Consider the following 26,112-nt stretch of genomic DNA (forward strand, 5'->3'; position numbering starts at 1 on the left):
CTGGGCGATATATCGCATGCTATTGTCACACGCATTTCGTCAGTAAAGCCAGTTCCCTGATTGCCGCTAAATCGCCATCACCTGCTTTCAAATGGAGCTGCATTTAATAGAGAGAACCGTAGATCACTGACAAGCCACGCAATATCGCGTTCATATCGCAGATGAATCGCCTTCGATAATGAACGCGATATTGCGTAGTTTGTCAGTGAACTACGGCTCTGTCTATTAAATGTTGCTCCATTTGAAAGCAGGTGATGGCGATTTAGCGGCAATCAGGGAACCGGCTTTACTGCCGAAATGCGCGTGACAATCGCATGCGATATATCGCCCAGCCCTACTACTTGCTAAATAAAAGTATTACATTTTTTAAAAAAAAATATTATAATAATCTTACTGTCCCCCAACTTTTGAACAGTAGTGGACTGTACATTTTAATTTTGTGATGCTTAAATTCAGTTTAAGCATTTAAAATAATTGATTTGTTGTTTAATGTTTTTATTTTAAATGTACTTAGACAAAATTGTGTACAATTTTAAAATCGACTAATTATGAATTGACAAATCGGTGATCAATATTGACCAGAAATCAGAATTGATTTCTCTATACACAAAACATAAGAACAATATACAAGACAACACTCAATATAACAAATGCATAACGCATATATACAATATGCAACACAATACGTCATACACTCACAATATACAAAACAACACACAATATTCCACAAATGTACTGTTGAACACAGTATTCGTAATTTAGATTTTTTTTCTCATCATTCACTTTATTCTATCATAGAGAGAAATCTATTGATCTGCTCTTTTGATATGTTTGAAAGTTATCCAAGCTGAAAGGGTAGAATCATTTTAAAGTTTGGCATTTAATTGGGGCTTTCAAAGGAGATTTATACTGATTCATCTTTATCTGTGTTCAATAAACTCTGCTCTTCTCTGTTTATTAAACACTTTTCAGATGGAAGGAGAGTGAATATAAACTTTTTTTTATTTGTCTTTGTAGTCTTTTATTCACAAAGGTGAAGTTGGAGACGTTGTGTCGAGGCCCGGAGGAGGCGTTACTCTCCTGCAAACGCATGCTGCAGATTTGGAAATCCTGTTACAACCTCACCAACCCCAGGTACACACACACACACACTCTCTCTCTCCAGCTGTTGACACATGAATGCTAGAAGGTCAAGTGTCGGCACTCACCATCACACATAAGACAGCACAGCATGTCTCTCTGACTGTGAGGAGCTAACCACACCTTCATTAAAAATAAATAAAAGCACAGCTCGTACCAGTGCTGCATACTATGATTCTGCTTTCTCGTGCGCTCTTTCATTCTAATGGCTGAAATACCAGCCCCCTGCTGTCAGAACACTCCAGCTCTTCCTGTCAAACTGTCTTGAACTCCATACCTGGTGACAATCCACCAGAGACCAATTAGTGTCCGGACACTGTAACCAAACTCTGCCACTGCCACATATTGAGAGTCCCTCCCTCCAAACCCTGGGTAGCGCCATTGTGTCATGACCACTTAAGCTCTTCCACCCTAAACCTCACCGCTAATACATACTTGAACATACATACTTGATACATATGATGATGAGGAGGAGGAAGAGATGGACCACATCTAGAAATATGATTGGAGAAATTGTAAAAATGTAGTCAAATTTAGCATGAAAATAAGTCCATTCATTATTGCCAGTAATGTAGCGACGCATGAAGCACAGTTCACAATAAAGCCTTTTTCAAACCAAACAGCTTTCTTTTGATCAACTCGGTAAACTCGCATAACCAACTTGAACCTATTGCGAAATCTGTGCAAAATTCCTGATCACGTGGGTTCCTATTTGCTGGTAAATGTGACCGCACATTAATGCTCAGCTGTTGACGGCTGTTGTAATAGAAGCCCCACCTTTTACCTTTTTTTGTGTGTGTGCATGTTTTGAACTCATTCTTATCAGAATTAATTGAAATATGTTATTGAAATGCTAGATTTGCCTGAAGATTGGGTCTTTTCCCATTGAAGCAGATAAAAACTTTACTCCTACATAGAAGATAGAGTTGGGATGCACAAAATATTAGTACCATTTTTATTATTGCATGATATTTGGGTTTTATTTTTTAATTTAATTTGGTATCAGTTGAAATTGGTTATTTGATTGTGCATGCTCCTTTTACAATTTTTTTTATTTAGATTGCCATCATCTAACGCTCACTTAAAGTTAATCTTTAAAAACACTAATAATTATGTAATTAATACAACTTAGTTTGACAAACACAACTAATACTTAAACATACTTTAATGTATATATTTAATGTATAATATATACTGTATGTGGGATAAATTTTGCATATGGTGACCATTCTGTGTTCACAGTTTGTTTTCTTTTTCTTGTTTGAATCTTGTTAAATTAAAAAAAAAAAAAAAAAAAGTAGCAGACAGAATAGTTTTTTTCCAAGATGGCTGCTGAGTAAACTGACAACTGATTTGCCTTAAAGCAACTTTGGTTTCCAGCTACATCATCTTTTCGGCTGTTTTATTTTATTTATTTATTTATTTATTTTTTATAAAATGGGTGAAATTTCATTAGACTTACATTCCCATATGATCTCACATCTAGGGATCATGTCATCATCATGACTTTGGGCCAGTAATCAACCACTTAGCAGCCATTCAGAAGACACAAGCAACCATATAGCAACATCCCGATAACCATCATGCTGCCAAGTCTACTCAAGCTCGCATTTTCTTCATATTTTCTCTCTCATTTATTCTCTATTTCTATGCTCCTTTTCAGATGAGCTGTGTTACTGGAGCATTGTGGTTGTGTGTGTGCGCTATTGCAGTGCGATGAGATGCATAGTGAAATTTCTGAGAGTTTCATCATTCTGTGTGTATTGATGTGCAAGTATCACATTGCCTGTCTGGGTGCTTGACTCAGTCTCTAATTGTATTGTCTTAATTGCCTCTTCATATCTTCTGTGTGTGTATGTCCGTGTGTGTAGTGATTCTGGGAGGGGGAGCAGTCTGTTAGACAGAGCTGTTGCTGACCGTCGACAGCTGAACGCCATGACACTACCTGACTTCAGTGATCCAGAGACAGGTGAGCGCACACACACACACACACACACACACACACACACACACACATTAATGTCCCCATATCTATATCTCTATAATTGGTAACAGTATTTTTCCCCACCTTTTATGGTGAGTTGCATAACCATGACAATGGACATCAGCTTTGCTGTCATTTTATCTGTTTTTCCTGCATATGTCTCTCTCTCTCTCTTTCTCTCTCTCTCTCAAATGCACAAATTTAGATTTAGAATAAATGGCCTAAAGAGATGATGGGTTAATACATTTTGTTTATTTATTTCTTTACTTTTTTAATTTCTAAAGCTCTATTCCTTGTAGATGGGTCATATTGTATTACTTGGATTTTCTATGAAAACATACTGCATGTAGACTGCTTTGACTCATTTCAGTTTACAGCTAAATTCACATGAATTTGGTTCCCTTGTGCAGCGAGTAGAGTAATTAGATAAAGAGGGCTGAGATGAGCGCAGGCGTTTATTTGCTGCGTTTGCACAGCAGTGATGGCGGAGGGTTTCTGTGCTGTGTATGCAGACAGTAAACATGTCATCATGTCTCTGTGATTCAGCAGTTACCCATTTTCTTTACAATCTGATCTTCCTGCTCCAGCTGTTCATTTCTGGTTATTTATTTTTTTACAATTTTGTATCATTATTTTAATCTTTTCCATTATATTACGGGCTGTCAATCAATTAAACTGTGAATTAAATATTTATAATTTACATACAGGATAGGAGTTGTGATTATTTTTAACATGATGTTTAATGTATTTAAGATGCATGTTGAATTAACGCTTCCCTATGACAGCCCTAAATATTTCACGTCTTTTTCCTTCTGTATTCTTTTTTTTTTTTCTTTTTTTTTTTATATCACATCCTTTTCATTTTCTTATTTGTATTCCTAGCCTCTCATGCCTCTTCCTCCCTCTCGGGGTCAGAACCTGTATCTCCTATTTTTCCTCTTCCATCCTTCTATTCTCCACCTCCACCCAAGATTGAATCCACTCAGAGGCGCAGCAGCCATGCTTTCTGTGACCACGCCCCCCGCCGACGCTTCTCCTCTGCCAGTAATGCACTGTGCACCTTGTGTGTGTTTTTCGGCCAATAGCCTGGCATGAGTGTCTTCTCACTAGCCAATCCCCTGCCAATAACTGCACTGCTCTGCCTGAATAGCCCCACCCTCCAGCCCAGTTAATTTGGGATTTGGTTAAGTGTGTTTGGTAACTTGTTTGTTGCTGCGGTTTGAATTGGTATTGAAGCAGTGTTTGCCTTATGGAGGCCTCTCTTTGAAGATTTCAGTCTCTAAAGACCATCGGGCACTAATGGGTTTGTAATGTGATTTTAACCATTCTAAGAAGCAATTTTACCAGCAATTTTCAGGCCACTTTACATTTTTCTACAGTGCACTGATGGCAAGTAGAAGAAGAAAATACTCCAGTTATTATGTGAATAATTATTTAAGTACTTATACTATTGTTCCAAGATCTGCAGAGTAGCTCACCCTATTTTTATGATGCATCCAGTTATGGCTTACATCAGCTGTAAAAGGACATTAATTGAGTACAGTGCTGTTATAAGTCTCTAAATGCCACTGGCAGGATGAGTTGATGGTGTGGGTTCAGAGATCCAGTGGCCCGTGAGACTGACACTAAGCTCTTAATCTCCACGGTCTCCTGGGGAAACGAAAGACAAAGAAGCAGTGACACTTGCTATCAGCTAGCCGTTTAAGACCTGGGATCAGAGCCACAGTTGTATCATCAGAGAGAGAGAGAGAGAGAGAGAGAGAGAGAAAGAGTTCACCAGGAGATTTCATGTTACTCAAACTCACTCATACTGGAGTTTTGTCACCTTTCTCTTCATCTAAGATGCTTTCCTTTTCTGGCCCTGTTTATATTTTTCTAAACATCTGTTTTGGGTGATCCAGTCAGACAAGACAGATTGCTGTTTACATCTGGTAATTACATGCATATTTTTTGTAACCACTTTTGATAAGATTTTCGATGGGAGTGTTTTTGGTTTTGTGGCGGTATACACCATTTAGTGGTGTCAGTAAGATTTTTTGTATTAATACATTAATTATTAATTTATACTTACTATTCAGCAAGGACACATTTAATTGATCAGAAGTGACAGTAAAGACATTTATAATGTAACAAAAGATTTCTATTTAAAATAAATGCTGTTTTTTAACTTTCATCAAGGAATCAAGGAAGAAAAAATGTATCAGTGTTTCCACAAAAATATTAAGCAGCACATCTGTTTTCAACATTGATAATAATCATAAATGTTTCTTGAGCTGCAAATCAGCATATTAGAATGACTTCTGAAGGATTGTGACACTGAAGACTGAAGCAATGATGCAGCTTTGTAATAAATTACATTTTAACATATAAATTAATAGAAAATGGCTATTTTAAATTGTATTAATATTTCACAATATTAATGTTTTTACTGTATTTTTGATCAAATAAATGTAGCCTTGGTGAGCATAAGTTTACATCTTATCAGCCCCAAACTTTTGAACGGTTTAAAAAAAATAAAATAAAAATAGTTGGAAACTTCCAAATATACTTCGAAAATTGACTGTTAACTGTTAACCTTTCATATGTTAAAAATATAATTTGTCCTGAAAAGTCTATTAAATTAGGAGAATAACCAATAGACTCAGATGTTTGAACTTAACTGCTTAAAATTGGTTATTTTATAGTGAAAGATAACCGACAAGTGTAAATGTTGCAACCCAACAGATAACTGACAGGCAATCGGCAGTCCTTCACTGTTGTTCAAGACGCAGTATGCAGGATGAATAACCTTTTGGTTTTGCACTCCATTTAAGCCTAAATTCAGCACTGTCCACATATGATCAGACCACCCGAGATCGATATTACCAGGTGTAAACAGTGTCTTTATTTCTCTCCACCTATCTTCTGTAATGCTGTGCATGTGATCTGCTGCAACTGTTCTCACTGTGCAGTGTTTGTGCATTGAAATCATTGTATTAACACACGTATAGCCCGACACACAGTGTCACAGATACAGGGTTTACAGGGCCATTACCTGCTCAGGACTCGTGACACTTTGGTTTGTGGTATATAGAAAGTCAGACGGAATCAGTTTCTTTTTTTTTTCTATTATATTTGTCTCTGTGTTTCTGTAAACTTTCTGTTGTGTTGTTGTTTTTGTTCCATATTTTTATGAATAATTGCCCCCTTTTTGTTGTTCTTTTTGGTTTCCAAGGCAACCTTCCAGATGCTTTCTTTCATGGTTTTGACTCATTTATTGGGGTTTGTAAGTAGCTCTTGCTGTTACTGCTCTACCTCTACACACATTTTTAAACACACACCTGCTTTTTTTTGCCTCGCTGGCCTTCTCCCCTTTGGCAGAGTGCACCCACCACTTGTCTTACGACACTCCAACACACTCCGGCATAATGTGTTCAATGGGCGCGTTGCGTCTTACCTTTTGTTTTGCCCTCTTATTGTGTGTCCTCTCCTGCCGTTTTGTGTCCCAGGCCTCTTTGTGCTGGAGAGAGACATAAGTGCATTCGTTTGGCCTCAGTTCTTAATAATTAAAGAGACAGTTGTGTTCCTCCAGGCCTTTCAAACAGGGTTTAACACATACTGTACAGCTGCTTAAAGCTAAACACTTATGGGTACGACTTAATAGTTTTAATGATACTTTTTGTTTTAATTAGTATAATTTTTTTTATTATTAATGGTATGGCAAGTTTTTTTACTATTATTAATTAGTGTTAGTATTATGAACAGTGCTAAGTATTACTTAGAAACAGAGATGAATGACACTTTAATCCTGTATATGATATTAAATTCTATATTTGTTCTTGAAAGAAGCCTCTTATGCTCACCAAGGCTGCATTTATTTTAAAATGATATTCATTTAATTTTGTAGAAACCATGAAACTTTTTTTCCTGGATCCTTTGATGAATAGAAAGTTCAAAAGAACAGCATTTATTTATGCTGTTTTTTATTTATTTATTTTATTTATTTAGCTTAAGTCTTTTGTAATATTATAAATGTCTTTACCATCAATTTTGAATAACTTAATGCATCCTTGATGAATAAACATTCTTTTCATTCAAAAAAAAAAAAAAAAACGTACTGACCTCAAATCTTTGAATATTAGTGTATAAGTCCACACACTGCTTGTCTTTTATCATCACAATAGCATTATAAAAGTTGTCCAACATCAACACTATTTGTTTTTCAGTTTAATTTGCATTGAAACAGAACATTAATTTTGATATGAAGTGACGGTTCTGTGATTAAAAATTCATACATTATTCTAAATAGATTTGGTGCCTCGAGAGAGCAATGACCTTGTCTGAAATGTGTTCTAATTTTTTAACCATTAATCTAAAATTAGATTTAAGCCCCTTTAATTCCATCTGATAGTCCACAGTTTAATCCCAGTTTAAGATTATTGTTTCATTTTATTTGAAACCTGAGTGAAGTCAACCACATTTTGAGGGACTTTTACTGATCCTCTAATTATTTTAACAGTTATTATTTAAATATTGATTATTTGTCATTTGATATAAAGTGTGTGTGAGGTATCTGATGGAATAGCACCCAGGTCTCTGGACCGTAGATCACAAGCTCTAATTTCATTTAGTGTCTCACATTTAGCAGCTGTTTCTAAACCCCTGGCTCTGTTAACAGAGCGATGAAACGTTTAAGAGGACGGGAGCACTAGTGTCATGATCGTGCTGAGAGGTGCTCGTTTAGAGCCAATTGTGATGGACACAATATCCAGAAACAATCGTAGCCTGTAAAAATCTTAAGATAGGTAATTCATTGTTTTTAGGGGCTTGACAATTTGCTGGAGAAAATATTTTGAATTGAAAAGTTAACTTTTTAGTTGAATTAATGGAGAAAAAACTTTCTTTTAACAGAAATGAATTCATAGTGTTAAATTATTATAAACTTAATGATGAATTTAAAAAAAAAAATGCTGACATATGCGGTGTACAGGTTATCGCAAGCTTCTAGGAATGCAAAAAGGGGGGTTGCGTTACAAACCAAAATAGACTTGCTGTAATTTATAGTAGGTTCTGGTGAAGAAAGTACTGTCTCTTTAAAAACATATCTGCTTTTTATATGTGTGTGGTTGTGATGATGCTTTCTCACTCTTAGCATGTGGCTTCATGGTCACGCTCTTTCTGCAGCCTGGTGTGATGCATCATGGGTGTCTGTTTGAGTTTGCGTGTGCACACGCATGTGCTTAAGAGAGTTGCGAAGTTGTTGACTGTTTATCTGGAAAATTGTCAGTCATCAACTTCAGCCCTACAGAGTGACGGCAGCTCTTTGACCTCTCAAAGGCCTGACAGCTTCCCCTACTTCAGTCAAGTATAAGAATGATTTAAATAGAAACTTGAAAGGATAGATCACACAGTTGTTCTAACCTGTATGACTTTGTAGAAAACAAAATTAGTAGTTTAGTAGAATGTCCAAGCTGCTCTTCCATTCAATAAAAATGAATGGGGACAGATGCTGTCAAGTTCCAACAGCATGATAAAAGTAGTCAATTTGACCTTTTACATTATTAAATTAGAAAATAACAGTCAGCATCATCACTCAGTCACATGATCCATCAGAAATCATTCTAATATGCTGATTTGCTGCTCAAGGAACATTTATTATATTATCAAAGTAGAAAACAGTTGTGCTGCTTAATATTTTTTTTGTGGAAACTGTGATACATTTCTTCACAATTCGAAAGAACAGCATTTGTCTGAAATGGAAATCTTTTGTAACGTTATAAATATCTTTAGTCTCACTTTGAATCAGCATTTTTGGGTGAACTAACTACCTTTTAACAAGAGATTTGTATATTAATACAACCTAGGAAAGCCATTAAAGGGTCAGTTCACCCCAAAATGAAATTTCTGTCATTAATTACTCACCCTTGTGTCGTTCCTCATCCGTAAGACCTTCGTTCATCTTCAGAACACAAATTAAGATATTTTTGATGAAATCCAAGAGGTTTTTTTATCCCCCGTATAAAGCAAACCACATTCAAGGTCCAGAAAAGTGGTAAAGACATCGTTAAAATAGTCAACATGACTGCAGTGGTTCATATTTAATGTTATGAAGTGAAAACAAAACAAAAATAATGACTTTATTCAACAATGCCGTCTCTCCCCTGTCAGTCTCCTATAAGCTTTACGTTGTATAGACAGTGCAGGCTTCCAGGTTAAGGTTGAACCACTGTAGTCACGTGGACTTTTTTAACAATGTCTTTATTACTTTTCTGGATATTGAATGTGGTTCTATGGGGGATAAAAAAAACCTCTTGGATTTCATCAAAAAAATCTTAATTTGTGTTCAAAAGATGAACGAAGGTCTTACGGGTTTGTAACAACATGAGGGTGAGTAATTAATGACAGAATTTTTGGGTGAACTAACCCTTTAATGAGCCAGCCGTTTGCTAATGTAGTAAATGTTCACTATTTCACGGTTTAAATTTGTTAATTCTTTTGACCTCCATGAGTTTTTTTTTATGGCTGTGGTGTAAGACATTCATGGAGAGATCCCATGGAAGCCTTTTAAACTCAGTACAGATGGGGTCAGATTCATAGTGTTTGGTCCAGTGATCCATGGCTTTGTCCACTGTCACCATAGAAACGCTAAACATAGGAGCAGCAGCTATGGTTTTGACTCAACAGGCTCATTGCTTAAGAGAAAGAAGCTGAGATGTACAGGAATCGATTTCATTATGAATGTGTTTTATGTCCTGCTGCTCCGGTCGATAAAGTCCAGCCTATGACTCATAGAGACTCTTGAGGATCCTAATATGTTCCTCTGAACCCCGACAGAGACTTTAATGACCACACTGATGCCCAGACCACAGCTCTGCACGTCCAGGGCACTGCACATCCAGACAAATAGGGACTCTGTGATCGCTGAACTGCAGGGGGCAATTTCATTTCAGTTCTCACAGTTCAGGAAACCGATGTGGTGTCTTTAGTTCATCTCTTGAATCTGGCAAATTGAAAAGGAACTGAGGCCAAATCTGGAATTTATTGGTAAAACGGTTAAAGGAATAGTTCACCCAGAACTGAAAGTTAATTTACTAACCCAAATGGCTTACACTACTGTTCAAGTTTGGGGTCAGTAAGATTTTTGTAATTTTTTATTTTTTATTTATTTGAAATAAATGAATAATTTTATTCAGAAAATCTATAAAAGTATGATGGGTACTTTTGAAGTGGTCTATATAACTTACTTTATGATACCTATAGGTGGGGAACTGAAAATGATTAATAATTGTTTTGTGGATGGATTGTTCTTTTGAGTCTGATTGTTTCAGAGAAACATTTGATCAGATTTGCAAATTGAAAATGATTGCAGATGATCGAAATGTCATTTTGGGTGAACTATCCATTTAACTAAAGGCACTCATATTCAAGCTGAGGAGGAAACAACCTAAAGAGGAAACAACCTAATTTCTGTTGATCTGTTGCTCTAGTGTGAAATTTGTATGTTGCAGCCAGCACTTTTAAAATGCAGGGTATAGTAAATTTGTGGAAAGTTGCAGCAAATGTGCTTTATTATTTACTTTTGATAATCTTATGCTGTCAAGTCAAATTTATTTATGTAGCGCTTTTTACAATTGGTAATTGTTTCAAAGCAGCTTTACATATTAGAAGCACAGAAAAAAGAGAAGTGGTTAAAAATAAGCTGTACAAGCAAGCGTGGTAATATTTAACATATACAAGATGCTGCTACATTAAGCCAATGTCGGCTGACTCCAAGGGGTGGAAAAAAACCCCTAGGAGAAAAACCCAGCGTGCTAACACTGGGAAAAAAGTCCTAGGAGGGAAAAAACCCCTTGGAAGATATATATATAATATATGTAAATGGTTATGGAGATCAAAATCTTAATTATACATTTTTATTATAGAGATTAAAAATAGATTATATATAAATATATGTAAGCGTATACGGAGATTAAAAATCTGAATTATAGATGCAGCCAGAACTGGATCGATCCAGTTCTGTTTGTATGTGTTTTAAGTGGTGTGTGTGGGTGTATAAAGGCCCATTCACACCAAGGACTATAACGATAAATATATAGTTTTACAAATTGTTCTAATTTTAAAAGAATAGCAGTGTCCACACCACAACTATAACGATACACAGAGGAACAATATTTTTGGAATGACTTTCAAAACAATTGTTTCTAGCTGATGAACGATACAAACATTGACAGCCAATCAGAATCCATCCTGCTTTAAAGAACTTGAGCATTTAAAGCAGCAGATGACCGAACTGCAGCACGTTCTTATAATAAACAGAACCTTCTCATACTTTGGTATGGATGCTAATATACATTAGTTATCTTTTTAGTTATCTTTCTTGGTGTGATAGGGCCTTAAATTTGTTTGTTTTGTCCACATTTTGGGAACCCTGAGAGTTGAGTCCACAGTGTTGGGTCTCTGAATCTTAGTTTTTTTACCCTTTGTGTTTCCTAAAGGCCCCTCATTCTGACGTGTCTAAAAATTAAAGATGACTGGTGTTCATTTATCGTTTTTTTTTTTTTTTTTTTTTTTTTTAGAATGAACATTAGAATGACAAATCACTGTTAAAGATGATCCTCTTGATATGTATCCCATTGGAATCAAGATATTTTCAAATCCGGACTCTTGTGTGTTAAGAACCAGTGTTATTGTACTATTATTTTACTACACTCGTATAGTATTTATTGATATTTTGAATTGGTTGTTGTTATTTTATTTATTTGGTGTTTTCAATTTTAATTTCAGTTAATGTTGTAATTTTGTAATGTGCTTGTCATTTTTATTAGTTTTTTTTTTTTTTTTTTAGCTTTATTTTTATATCATTTTTAGTTAGTACTTCAACTTAAACATTATTTCAGTTGTCAAGACAACAGTTCTCATTTTCTTTTTTTCAATCTAATATTTGTTTCAATTAACAATTTTTAATCGCTTTAGTTTAGTTATGCTCAAATGCTATTTGGCCTTCATGTGAATATAAACAAAATACTAGATCAGTGTTTTCACTCTGAGAGGCATCACCCCTAAAGGCTGGTGTGTTGTGGATTTATAGCATATATGGGCTGGCCATATATGTAGAGAGGCTCCAATATACATGTCGTTGCTGACTGTCTGTATTTCCGCTGCAGGTTCCGTCCATGCCACCTCCATAGCAGCATCACGGGTGGAACAGGCGCTGTCTGAGGTGGCCTCCTCCCTCCAGAGCAGCGCTCCAAAACAGGGACCCCTCCACCCTTGGATGACCCTCGCCCAGATCTGGCTGCATGCAGGTATAAACCACACCCACAGCCCTCATTTGCATCTTGTTAACATAAAAGCCACTCCCGCATCATATTTTTACACTGTATAAGGTCCAGGTTTAATGAACGGCATATGCTGTAGTCTTGCAATAGAATACCTATATCATTTATAAACAAACTGTAAGAGTACACTGTGTTCAAATATAGAAAGTTTATTCTTCACTGCTTTGTGTTGTTATTAATAGCTTTCTTTGTCCAAACAAATACATTAGGAAAACCACCTCCAGCAGGATCAAATGACCCATCCGGATACTTTTGCCTTCTGTCTATAATGTCTAAAAGCATTTATAGATAGACAAGCATTTGTGCATATTTGTGAGTGTGGCTGAATTAAATGCAACAGAGTTTAGGAAAGTTACGCATCTTCATGGAGATGATGCTAGCAACTCCAAGGTCATGGGTTCATTTCCCATCCCACACAAATATTTAAAGGTGCCCTAGAATAAAAAATTTAATTTATCTTGGCATAGTTGAATAACAAGAGTTCAGTACATGGAAAAGACATACAGTGAGTCTCAAACACCGTTGTTTCCTCCTTCTTATATAAATCTCATTCGTTTAAAAGACCTCAGAAGAACAGGCGAATCTCAACATAACACCGACTGTTACATAACAGTCAGGATCATTAATATGTATGCCCCCAATATTTGCATATGCCAGCCCATGTTCCCAACATTGTGAAAGGCATTAGGCAAGGGCAGCCAGTAACGTCTGGATCTGCACAGGTGAATCAACAGACTAGGTAAGCAAGCAAGGAAAACAGCGAAAAATGGCAGATGGAGCATGATTACATGATATTTTTAGTGATATTTGTAAACTGTCTTTCTAAATGTTTCGTTAGCATGTTGCTAATGTACTGTTAAATGTGGTTAAAGTTACCATTGTTTCTTACTGTATTCACGGAGACAAGACTGTCGTTATTTTCATTATTAAACACTTGCAGTCTGTATAATTCATAAGCACAACTTCATTCTTTATAAACCTCTCCAACAGTGTAGCATTAGCCGTTAGCCACGGACTACAGCCTCAAATTCATTCAGAATCAAATGTAAACATCCAAATAAATACAATACTCACATAATCCGACGCATGCATGACGAACACTTTGTAAAGATCCATTTTGAGGGTTATATTAGCTGTGTAAACTTTGTTTATGCACTGTTTAAAGCAAGCGCAGCTCCGTGGGCAAGCAATTAAAGGGCCAGCAGCCCTGAATCGGCGCATTTCTAATTATGCCCCAAAATTAATTAATTAATTAAAATTAATTAAAAAACATCTATGGGGTATTTTGAGCTGAAACTTCACAGACATATTCAGGGGACACCTTAGACTTATATTACATCTTGTAAAAAAACATTCGATGGCACCTTTAAAAATGAAATTATTTTTTAAAAGGAAATTCTATTAAAAATTAAATTAAAACCACCAGTAGGTGGCAGCACATCACTGTCGAAGAGTGAGTCATTGAATGAATCATTCAACTGCTTCAAATTCAATTTAGTTAAGAATGGTTGATTCATTAAAAGAAAATTGAGCAGCACACAGTTTTTATGAATGGGTCAAGGCAGAGATGTTGCCTTGGCAACTAACTGAAATAAGTGCTAAAGTTCAAGTTCTAAAATTATTGAAAACTAAAAAAAAAATAAAGTTAAACAAATATTTAAAAATATAAACTAATAACATTTCAAAAGCATATAACAAAATTATTAAAACTTAATTAAAATGAAATCTGAGAATATAAAAAGTCAAAATATGAATAAATACTATAATAGTATATAAACAATACTAAATTTGGGAGAAATTGAGATGCTAAAATTGGTGAAAAGCACCTCCCAAATAAAAATCCTTTAATTTGTTTCAACTACTAAGACTGATTATTCTTTAATCAGCTTGACTGTCGCTGAGCCAAGTTGGAGAGCCTTAGCGGGACTTGGCAGGGTGAGAAAGGTGTTAAGAGTGAAGCATGCTTAGTAGTCACTTTACCTAAATTTGTTGGCTGAAGAGCACACCCCGTGAGGACAGCCCATCAGTTTCTCTGTCTCATCACTGTTTATGAGCTATAAATGGTTGAGGCTGATAATGTAGCTGACAACTTGAACCTGTCTGAGAATTGAGATATAAATTCACTCAGTCACCCCAACAATACCTCTTTCTCGGTTTCCTCTTTATCTCTTATTTTTCTTTCTCTGTCTCTCCATAGCGGAGGTGTATATTGGAATGGGAAAGGCGGCAGAGGCGGCAGCGTGTACGCAGGAAGCAGCCAACCTGTTCCCCATGTCCCATAACGTGTTGTTTATGAAGGGTCAGGTGGCAGAGCTGCGGGGGAATGTGGACGAGGCCAAGCGCTGGTACGAGGAGGCGCTGTCCATCAGCCCAACCCATGTCAAGACCATGCAGAGACTGGTGAGCACATTTTCTATCCACTAACACAAACCATTTTGCAGTTTTATATATTTGTAAAGGCATGATTTAGTATGATTATTTAGCCATTAATTGGCTTCTCCCCACAATGATTTCAGGTTTTACTCTTCTTGTGGGAATGTTTGGTCTGTGTGTATGAGATTGGCACGCTGAGATTGAGGAGAGAGACAAGATCTCATCCTGTGTCAGTATTTAGCAAACAGTGAGTCCAGGATGTTGAGACTTGTCAGACAAAATGTGTATGTGTGTGCAGCTGTCTCTGGGTGCATGTGTGTGTGTGTGTCTTAATAGTAAGCAGAAATGTCATGTCTCATTAAAGAACTCCCCTGTAGTAGACATAAGCAAGAGAAAGTGTTGCCCCTGTCTCTGTCAAATCTCTCTCTCTGACTCTGTGTGTGTGTGTGTATATGTATATATGCGTGTGTGTGTGTGTGTGTGTGTGTTTATACATGCGTGTATATTCAGTTTCTGCCTTCAGTCTTCTCTTCAGCTGGTGAAATGCTTGTTCAGTAGGATTTAAATCTGTAGATTTGGCCAATCTACGACCCAAAATTTCTTTATCATGATAGTCTTGATTGAGTTGGCAGTACTAGTGTTTTGGGTCATTGTCCTGATGCCATATGAAGCACTTTCCAGTGAGTCTGGTGGCATTTTCTTGAACATTTGTAGGCAAGATTCTTTTGTACACTTCTGAATTAATTCTTCTGCTGCCATCATTGAATAAGTCATCAATAAAGATGAGTGAGTCTGTTCCAGAGGCAGATATGACACTATCTCCACCATGCTTTCCAGATGAGCTTGTATGCCTTGCATTTGCGGTTTCTTTTTTTTTTTCTCCACACTTTTTGTTTTCCCACTTTCGTAAAGGTTAATATTTGTTCATTTGTCCATAAAACTGTTTTAAAACTCTACTGGCTCATCTCTGTGTGTTTTCACAAATTCAAATTGGCTTTCCTGTTTTTGGTACTGATCAGATGTTTGATCTTGCTGTGTATCCTCTGTAATTCTGTTGGTGAAGTTTCCTGTGAACAGCAGATTGTGAGACCATCACCCCAACTTTCTGGAGGTTGCTGGTGATTTTACTTAAATTTTACAGTTATTTTAGAGTTTTTTTTCATAGCCCTTGCCATTTGTCTATCATCAGATATATCATATCATCAGATGATTTTCTGAAATGGCAATGATGTACTATAATTCATGAATTTATAATGATTTTTAATGTGGGTCAAATTTGAGGCTAAAAGGTGTGCATTTTTTTTTTTTTTTTTTTTTTCATTTTTAAGTTTTACATTTATCCAGATCTTGATCTTATATTTCCTGGTACCTTTTTTTTTTTCTTCAACAATAGTTGAAAACCCTCTTTCTCTTTTGATTTGTCTCTCTGTCTGTCTTTTTGCAGGGTCTGATATTGCATCAGCTACAGAGGTACAGTCTTGCGGAGAAGATCTTGCGTGATGCGGTGCAGGTGAACAGCACGGCACACGACGTGTGGAACAGTCTGGGCGAGGTGCTGCAAGCCCAAGGCAACGACGCCGCCGCGACCGAATGCTTCCTTACTGCCCTGGAGCTGGAGGCCAGCTGCCCCATCTTACCTTTCACCATCATTCCCCGCACCCTCTAAGACACTCCGCGTGCTCACCACCAACAAAAACCTCTGTCCGAGAGTCGTGCATGAACCACAGCCCTTAATCACACACAAACGCCCAACCTGAAATTTTTCTTCTATCCTGGAATGCCTTTCCCACCCCTCTAAACTTTTTATCTGTTCTCAGATGTGGATCTGCAGAAAAAGAACTCCAATTAACACAATTGTCAGTGTGAACTTTTCTAGACTGCTTCACACTCTCGTTTTTTTTCCCCTCCCCTCTTCCTTTCTTCTTTCTCTGCTAGAATGTCCTCCTGCTTCTGTACATCGTAGTGGTGCCGCCCATCTTAAATCTCCACTCCCTTCAGTACTCTCATTGGTCAGTTTCACTCCACTGTATGACTGGACCAATGAGAAACCTGTACAAGCTGTTGTCACATTGAAGCGGGTGATTGATGCAGCGGTTTCATCAAACCACAGTGCTTCCTTTTTGCCCGAAACATGTCCAGAAACATACAATCTCGAGATTCTAGTAGCTGTGTGTCATACGAACCAGTAATAACACTCATGAAGAGACGGTCAAAAGTGTCTATACGTGTGCTGTGTGTTTGTGCAGAGTTAAATGGACGGTCAGAGTGTGTGTGTCCTTTATATGTGTTATTATCCAGAATATGTGGTGTGTGCGCTTGTTTATTTTGAATGGAATACTTGACAGTGGATCCCTGTTACACACATGCATAATAAAGATTGTGTTTCCATGCTGTTGTTCCTGAGGGCAGGTGCGTCACCCTTGTTATGACTCCTAGAGAAACATTACATCCCCCTCTGATCAAACACTGTATTGTTTATATACTGTATGTACAAAAGAATCACCTAGAGTAAATGGAACAGATGCCAAAAGAACAACTATTCTAAAAACAAATATTTTATCTTGGTTCTCATTAAAGGAGAAGATAAATCTAGTTTTGGACATTTCGTTTTGTTTGTTGGTTTGTTTTCCCACATTTATCCTGATTCAGAGGTCAAGATTTATATGGTTGATTTATCAGAGATATGTTATAATAGATGTTTATTTATCTGTGTCCCAGTGGCCATGTGTTAGATGGGTGAAGGGTGTGTGTGTGTGTGCGTGTGTGTGTGTGTGTGTGTGTGTGTGGTGTGTGTTCCTGAGAAGCCAACATGAGGGGTGTTGGACTGTTATGGACAGACACGAACTCTCAGATATGCAAACTATCTTCATAATGGTCAAAGTGATTTCAGCCATGTAAGAGAGAGAAAGTGAAAGATTGTATGTGTGTACTTGAAATCTTAGCAGTGTCAATCACAGGGCCAAACACAACTGGAAAAGCTGTTTTATGATGTCAATAAATGATAAATTGTGAGAAGTCTGTGTTTTTGTTTGTTATTCCCTGTTTTTTGAGGACAGCTAATATCGATTTGACAATCAGAGAATTTCCTCCTAATTTTGACTTTCATACAATTGCACATTTATATTTCACAATTGTGATTATTTTTCATAGTTGCTACTACATATCTCAAAATGTCATTTTAGGTGGACTAAGCTACAAAACGCAGTCTGTCCTCAAGGAGGTGATATAGATACCTTCTTGTCTGTGCCAGTAAACTGTATATATTATTCTGACAACTAACTACTAGGTATAAATATGTCAACAGTCTGAAGGTGCATTCGCAGTAGCTAAGTTTCAAGGGCAAAAAAGGGTCCTATCTATCATATCTAGGTCCTGTCTATTGTCAATACTGTGGCGATGTATGAAGCACAGCTCGCGCAAGTCATGCAGCTCAAACCAAACATCTTTCTTTTGGTCAACGCAGCAATTTTGCATGAACCTGAAGTGAAATTTGCGTTTGTAAGTATTTTGCCAGCAAAATTTCGCTGAACAATGGTAAATGTGACCACACCTTGGCTTATCTCTAACTCTGCCATAACGTTGGCTGCGTCCGAAAACTAGAAAATGCTGTCTTCTGAGGACACATTTCAAGGTAGTAAGGCATCAAGGCACGTCCGAATCCAATGTTAGCTTCACTTCCTGTCTCATGAGATACCTTCCTCAGATCGATTTTTGAAGGAAGCATAGATGTATCCTTAGCTGCCTTTGATATCCCACAATCCAGTGCTTTCCATTTTGTGACAGCTGAGCTAGAAAAATAAAGTTGCGTTTGCTGCTCAGTTTGTGTATAAAAAATGTACGATTTTGATCAACATATTTCAATTTTGATATCATTTCTATCGAGAAATTACTACTGTAATAATTAAATATTTGTTTAGTTCTCACCAAAGCTCGCGCTATATTGTTGTAGATCATTAAATTGTTACACTGCCTCAGAAGTCTGTCCGAAATCAATTTCGTGAGGTGCCTTCATGTACAAATGCTGCCATACAAGTCATTCTCTTATAAGATAGCGAGGCAGCAAGACAGCTACCTAGGTTTTCGGACGCAGCCGTTACCTGACCTGAAACCAGTGCCCAAGGAAGTCGACCGGAAGTTGAAGTCGGCCGGGTGCCGCCATCTTGTAGCAGAACTTGCGTTAGCATCCCCATTGACTCCCATTCATTTTGGCGTCACTGTGACAGTGAATAACTTTACATCTGAGGCGTTTAAAGACTCCATTTGTCCATTATTTATTTCCAAAGATACACGACAATGTATAAAGGGCTCCATTACCTTCTATGTTACATTATGGCCCCGTAGAAACAGTTTTTGTAAAAATAAGCTAACGATTGCGTCATAACCACTCGACTCTCTGTCGCACAGTAGAGAAATTACCGTATAGACAGGAGGAGAAGCTCGCAGACAATCGGGGAGATTATCTTAATATGGCGTACTGGCGTTACATTTTAAAATACTATACAATTAATCAGAATACTTACTCCTGCTCACTCACGCCAAAGAACTCCCCGCCTGAAACAGGTGTGACCTAGGAACAGACAATTTGCCCTAATATCGCTATAGCGTCCCTTGTGGCTGTGTAGTGCATACACTGCGTTATGACTTGCATTTGAAACATTTCGAAACGCAATGACGCTGGAAACCGAGCTCGCCTTTGCATTGGCTTATTAAAAGCTTAGTGTATGTGTCGGACCCTACTTTTCCCTTTTAATTTATTTTCCTGTCATTCACGCGTGTTTCCTTGCATGCTCTGCTGACATCAGCTCATGCATGTTAGATGAGCCCACTGTTTCCCAGACTTGTGGTACGGATGAATACCTTAAAAAGCTCTCAAAGATTGATGAAGGTCCAAAAGCAGAAAAGAATAATACAGAGAGAAAGGGCGAGAGCAGCTGCCTCTGAAAAGCAAATGAATGATGTGGTCTAATAAAAAAGGAGTGATGGAGAAACAAGAAGGTGGGAAATGTAGAAGGTGAATTATTTAATGCACTTACAGGCCTGCCTTATACTAATGAGTGCTTGCCGCTTGCTGCTTTCCGGGACAGGCCGCACTCCCAGGAGGAATCTGGGACATAAAAAGAGCTTCAGTAAGAGTTTGGTTGTTATTAAAGAGGTGTGCTTTAGTGTCTGCCAAAGTGTTTATGTCTCTTGAGACCTCTTCTTTGCTTCATTCCTGCTGTAAAGAGGCGAACGTCGTAAACAGTCCTTCGTGGCCGCATGCTGAATCTTTGATCTGGGTCAGGAGCATGTTGAACCCTAATGAGCTTTCAGTGACAGCATTATTCCTCTGGCTTCTGTAAACACTACAAACTAGTCCTGACCAGTGTATCTCTGAGGGGTTTCCTTTGATCATTTTCAGCTGCAGAGCATCAACTTGGCCTGAAGGATAGTTCAGAGGTTTGAGCTGTATTTTACTGACCATTGTGTAATGTACCACTGATTGTACGCCAGGCCCCCAAACAAGACACTGAATTTGAAGTGCCTACTAAGGCAACCATCGCTATTATTTCTGCACATGCTTGTGGTTTGTCCACATCCTTAACCCTAAATTTTAGACTTCATTGTGTAACTCATCCCTAACAAACATTTCAAAGTCCTAGCCATTCAAAATATCCTTAGCAACACCCTAGAAACCACCCAAAATACCCAAACCAACATATAGCAACACTCTAGCAAATAGCAACCTATGCAATGCCAGAGAAACCACACAGAACACCCTAACAAACCCTTAGCAACACCCTAGCAATCATTCAAAATGTCTTAACACTTAGCAATGCCCTAGCAACCACACAGATCATCCTAGCTAACACTTAGCGACGCCCTGGCAACCACCAAAAACACCCTACCAAACACTTTAGCTAAAAACTAAGGCCTTAGCAACTGCTTAGCAACACCCTGGTGACCTCCCAGAACACTCTCGCATTGTGGCAGCCAGTTTTGCGATGTGATGTTCATTAAATTTCTTTGATTTAATGTGAGCTAAAATGTAAATGTTCACTGCAAGTATTTAGAAACTGTGAATATCTAGTGATTATAAATAAATTTCATTTATGTGATCCAGAATAAGCTTTCATTTTAATCTCATCTCTGCAGTGGTCTCTCTCTGTTCTCGGTGGCTCGTGTTTCATTGGTATTATTGCTCTGATCCTGTCATTGATTGGCGGCTCAGCTCAATTCTCACATCAGAGAACACTGAATCAATACAAGAGACTCCAGAGAGTTTGATTTTTGTAGGGTGAGCTCACATTCTCATACAGCAATGGGAAAATTTGCCTGTCGAAGCATATACAGAACCATTAGAAGCATTAAAGGTTCAAAACTGAATTTGTGTTGTTTCAAACCTATATGGCTTTATTCATTCTGTGGAACACCAGACTAAACAACCCCTCATTTTGGTGCCAATACTCAGATGTTTCTGGCACATTCAGTTATTTCTCAAGAAAATCTGAAATAGTGATTGCCCAAGAATCCACATGCCCTCTCCTCACATGCCCGTCCACATGTTCGCTGGCGATTATCCCAGTGAGGGGTGTTGACATTGCACAAGGACACTTACTGTTATTTGTCCCAACAGCATTACCTTCACATATAATGTACCCATAGTTTGCACTGGCTTTTGGACATGTAGGGAAAGGGTGTCTTAATGAAAGTTTGTGAGCTAGTGAAATGTGTAAGGTGACACCTCCAGCCATGACTCCTGCTGTTTCACAGACTTAGAGTGTTGATAGCAATGTGTCATCTATCACCAGCAGATTAGTCAGTATATGTGTGCAAGAGAGACAGAGAAATGTTGTTCATTGTTTTGTAACATGGTGTCAGTGTCACACGTTGAGCATTCTCAGAGGTCGTGACCCTTCACTCATTTCATGGGTTCTGCGGTCTATGCAGTCTTGTGTTATCGTTTGGATCAGTATCACGGTTACAACTGTCTGGGCCTAACCAAATGTCTTCCTCATATTTAGGATTTTAGGCATTATTTCAGAGATTTTCGATGGCTTAAAGGTGACACCAAACAGAATTGTAATCTGAGTTTTTTTGGTTGTTGTTGTTTGTTTGTTTTCTGGATTTTTTTTTTTCTTTTTCAGCCCAAGCTCAAATCCAACTTTTTGTTACATGTCCCATTTGGGTATGATTTATAAATAAAAAATAAACAGCAGAGACACTTTATTTACTGAGAGAGACTTTTGTCCATGTGTTAACATCAATATCAAAGTGAAAAACTGCGTTAACAAATAATTTAAATTGGATAATAATGAATAATTATCATATATGATAAAAAATATTTTACAATCTTTGGTACTTTATTGTGTCTTCCAATTCAGTACATTTTCTCATTACATATACAGAAAATCAAACTGCATGTGTACATATACTATGTATATAAAGACATTTGATAATTTTTATATATGTAATTCAAAGTAAAAAAGCATAGGCTACATACCAACTGTATACATAATAATAGCACTCTGTAATATAACTATTGAATATTTAATCAATCATCATAAATGGGTTAAAATGTACTACTAAAATGTACTATAATAATGCATTTTTTTTTTAGATACACCTTTCAAAACATTGAAGGACACCTTACAAATGAATGACATAAGATACAAGACAGTAATAAGATACAAGATCATCCATAAATTAAAATGAATCAGGAAAATCACTTTCATGTACAAATTGCGGAAGAGAGTTCCAGAGACAAGAAGCAGCACAGCTAAATGCTCTGGATATATTACAAGGGAAACAGCTGATGAAGATCTAAGAGTGCATGTGGGAGTATAAATGTGAAGCAAGTCAGAGATTGTGCGGAGCTTTAAAAGCTGAATGTTGTACTCTATGTCATATTTAACAGGAAGCCAGTGTAATCAATAAAGAACAGGAGAGATGTGCTCAATGGAAGAGGTTCTAGTAATTTTGCTGCTGAGTTCTGGACCAATTGAAGTTTATGGAGAAGTTTGAAAGGTAACCCAAATAGAAGAGAGTTACAGTAATTAATGCGTGAAGTAACTATGTACAAGAATGGCTGTGGTATTGGGTGTAAGGAATGGATGAAGACGAAGTGGAATTATGTGGACTGACTGACATTATTACTACGTTTCAAAAGACAAGCTACTATAAAAGATGACACCCAAACACTTAACCTGAGAAAACGCTGCCGAATTTAGCCAAATTGGATTTAGTGCCAACAAAAAGAACCTCAGTTTTATCAGTATTTAGCTCGAGAAAATTTGCACGAGAACCAGGATTTGATCTCATCTAAATATTCCAAGAGGGAAGAAAGAAGAGTAGAAGGCTTAGAGGACAAATAGAGCTGAGTGTCATCCGTATAGCAATGCAAATTAATACTAAATTTCCTAAAAATATGACCAAGAGGTAATAAGTAGATTATAAATAAAGAAGGACCCAATACAGGGCCTTGAGGAACACCAGTGGTAACAGATGAGGAATATGATCTGAAATTTTTAAGTTGGGTAAATTGAGTGCGACCAGAGAAATAGGATCTAAACCAAGTGAGAGGGACTCCAGTAATACCAATAAGAAATGAAAAATGCTATCGAAGGCTGCACTTAGATCAAGCAAGAGTCCAAAATCAGCCACCATCAAGAGATCATTGGTAACTTTTACCATGGCAGTCTCTGTCTCTGGACTATGTAATGGATGGAAACTAGACTGAATTTTTTTTTTTTAAAGTACGGACCTGAGCTGCAACAATCTTTTCCAATATTTTTTGAAAGAAATGGTTAATTAGAAATTGGACTAAAGTTGGCAAAATTATGGGGATATTCCATAGACATAATGATTTTTTTACTGTACAAACTGCACTCAAAAAAATGAATTGTTGGATTTACTTAAAAAATAAGTGTCAAGTGGTTCCACGCAACAATATTGAGTAATTTGTACAAAAAGTTTAGTTGAATGATCAAAAGAAATTCAAATAAAGCTGACAAAATTTCTTTGAGTAAATACAAATCATTTGAATGTCACTGTTACATAATATTTCTTTGTGCAGTTTACTTAATAATGTTATGTTGATTTTGCATCATTTAAATAAAAAGGATACAACATATCAGAATGCAGCCCCTCACCCCAAAATGCACTCAAAAAATAACTAATTGAACAAACTCAACTGAGGAATTTCATCCTATAAACATGCATATGTGAGTGCGCACACCCTAAACACAGGCGACACTCTTCTGCATGATGGTAACCACAAAATTCAAAAAGATTACAGAAACTACTCTAAATGTCCAACATAACTGAACATTAAACACTAACATAAACTAACAACATCTTTCCCTTTACTGAAAAACACATAAAATAACACTTAATCCCTAAATTTAATCTCCTAATGCAGTCCCTTGCAAAGCATGCTGGGAACTACGGATCCACTGCACAGTTAGTTATGTCAACACTAATTTGTGAGTTTCACACAGCAATGTTAAGTTGACTGAACAAACACTTACTAAGTAAAGCTGACAATACTCAATTTTAGTAGAAACAACGCAGTTAAATCACGTTCATGTAGTTACATGAGTTTTTTAAGTAATGTGAACAAGGGTGGTTTGAGTGAAACTAACAACAGTGAAAGTTCATTTTTTTGAGTGTGTATAATATATTTGTATATTCTGTTAGTCTGCATGGCTTACAATAAAATTTTTATCACATTGAGGATGGTTGGCACATATGCAAATAATAATTTTAGTCATGAAATAACTAAATTAAGGAAATATTTAGGGATATAAACACTGAATGTGCCAGTATTTTTTCACCAAGTTGCAATTAGTTGTGTAATCCTAATATTTGTAAATTACATACAATTAATTTTACTTTTACACCTAACCCTAAACCTACCCTTTAATTATTTTTAGATTTAAAAAAACAAAAACAAACAAACAAAAAAAAAAACAAACATAATTTAATATGATTTATAAGCTGTTTTCCTCATGGGGACTAAAAATGTTCCAAGACAAGAATTTCAGATATTGCTGTCTTTGTGGGGATATTTTGTCCACATGGGTTTACCAGGACCACACACACACACACACACACACATACACACACTAATTCTTCCTGCTGTTCTATTCTGAAGTTACTCAAGACTGCTGACAAAGGTGGTACAAATTATGTATTTCCCACAGGGGTGTTCAGTCTATAGCAAACTGTTACAGCAGATGACTGTCCTATCAGCACGTCCCTCCTACACAAAAACAAACATACACATATCGAAACCCTCACAATCTCCTCATCCATATATCAGTCCATCCATCTATCCCTCGCCTGGGAGCGTGGGAGGAGAAGGAACAGATGGAGACTGGGGAAAGAGACGGACATAGCAGGAACACCCAGTGAGAGAGAGAGAAGGGGGAGAGGGAGAGGGGATTACGGGAAGGACTCGCTGTACTCTGTTAAAAAAAAAAAAAAGAAAATTCAATTTAAGTTAATTAACTTTATTTATAGCACACATAACAGTGGTGATTGTCTCCAAGCAGCTTTACAAAAGTGGCAGGACTAAAGGCCCAAGTGAGCTACCAAGCAAAGAAATGCACTTAGACTGACACAAGAATACATCGTGGCAATAGCTGCTTGAGCTGAATATGGAGAGAATAGATCAAAGAGACACTGTGCAGTACTCCCGAGGGACCAAAGACTCCAGGGAATACTGGTCATCAGAAGAAATTCATGAGATCAATCTGTGTTTGAGGCTCTTTAGCAGCATAGAGGAGAATGATCAATAACAAAGGCTGTGGCTATATAATATCAATCATATTAAGCTTTTTTTTTTTAAATAAAAAATAATAATTATATCAAACAAATGTGTTTTGGTGTTAGTATGCATGGGTTAAAATAAGAAAAAATTATCATGATGAGGATGGACGGCACATAGGCAAATAATAATTTTAGTCATGAGATAACAAAACTAAATATTTATGGATATAAACAATGAATGTGCCAGTATTTGATGACAGAATGTTCATTTTTGATTGAATTATAACCTAATTAGTTCTTTAAAGGTGAAGAGATACAGATCAGTCATGGCATGAGCCTGTCACAAGTTATTTTGAGATCCTACAACAATGCTGTTCAATGTGACCTGTCCTAAATGTGGATGCGTTTTACAATATCAATCAACAACACACAGCCTTTACTCGCCATGTGAGTGTGTGTGTATGAAGCCTGAAGCGTGAACTGCAAACTACCCTTTGTGCTGCTTTATAGTGTGCGTTTACGTGGTTGTTATCGGTTTCTCGTGTTACT

The 26,112-nt window shown here is 37.0% G+C and overlaps 1 protein-coding gene across 4 annotated transcripts in view; it reads left to right on the forward strand.

Annotated features, from left to right (window-relative positions):
• ttc7b (tetratricopeptide repeat domain 7B) overlaps positions 1 to 17,823 on the forward strand; it is a 40,926-nt gene extending 23,103 nt beyond the window's left edge. For 2 of the 4 annotated variants that reach the window (XM_067366747.1, XM_067366748.1), the window contains exons 16-22: positions 1,018 to 1,134; positions 3,012 to 3,109; positions 4,007 to 4,168; positions 6,339 to 6,389; positions 12,268 to 12,408; positions 14,639 to 14,841; positions 16,259 to 17,823. In XM_067366747.1, coding sequence (XP_067222848.1) covers positions 1,018 to 1,134; positions 3,012 to 3,109; positions 4,007 to 4,168; positions 6,339 to 6,389; positions 12,268 to 12,408; positions 14,639 to 14,841; positions 16,259 to 16,480 — 994 coding nt within the window. In that variant the 3' untranslated portion in view covers positions 16,481 to 17,823. The remainder of the gene's footprint in view (positions 1 to 1,017; positions 1,135 to 3,011; positions 3,110 to 4,006; positions 4,169 to 6,338; positions 6,390 to 12,267; positions 12,409 to 14,638; positions 14,842 to 16,258) is intronic. The other 2 variants (XM_067366749.1, XM_067366751.1) reach the window with 2 other exon arrangements.
• The last annotated feature ends 8,289 nt before the right edge of the window (positions 17,824 to 26,112 follow it).

The sequence above is a fragment of the Chanodichthys erythropterus genome, chromosome 18, assembly GCF_024489055.1.
Source record: "Chanodichthys erythropterus isolate Z2021 chromosome 18, ASM2448905v1, whole genome shotgun sequence".
Lineage (NCBI taxonomy): Eukaryota > Metazoa > Chordata > Actinopteri > Cypriniformes > Xenocyprididae > Chanodichthys > Chanodichthys erythropterus.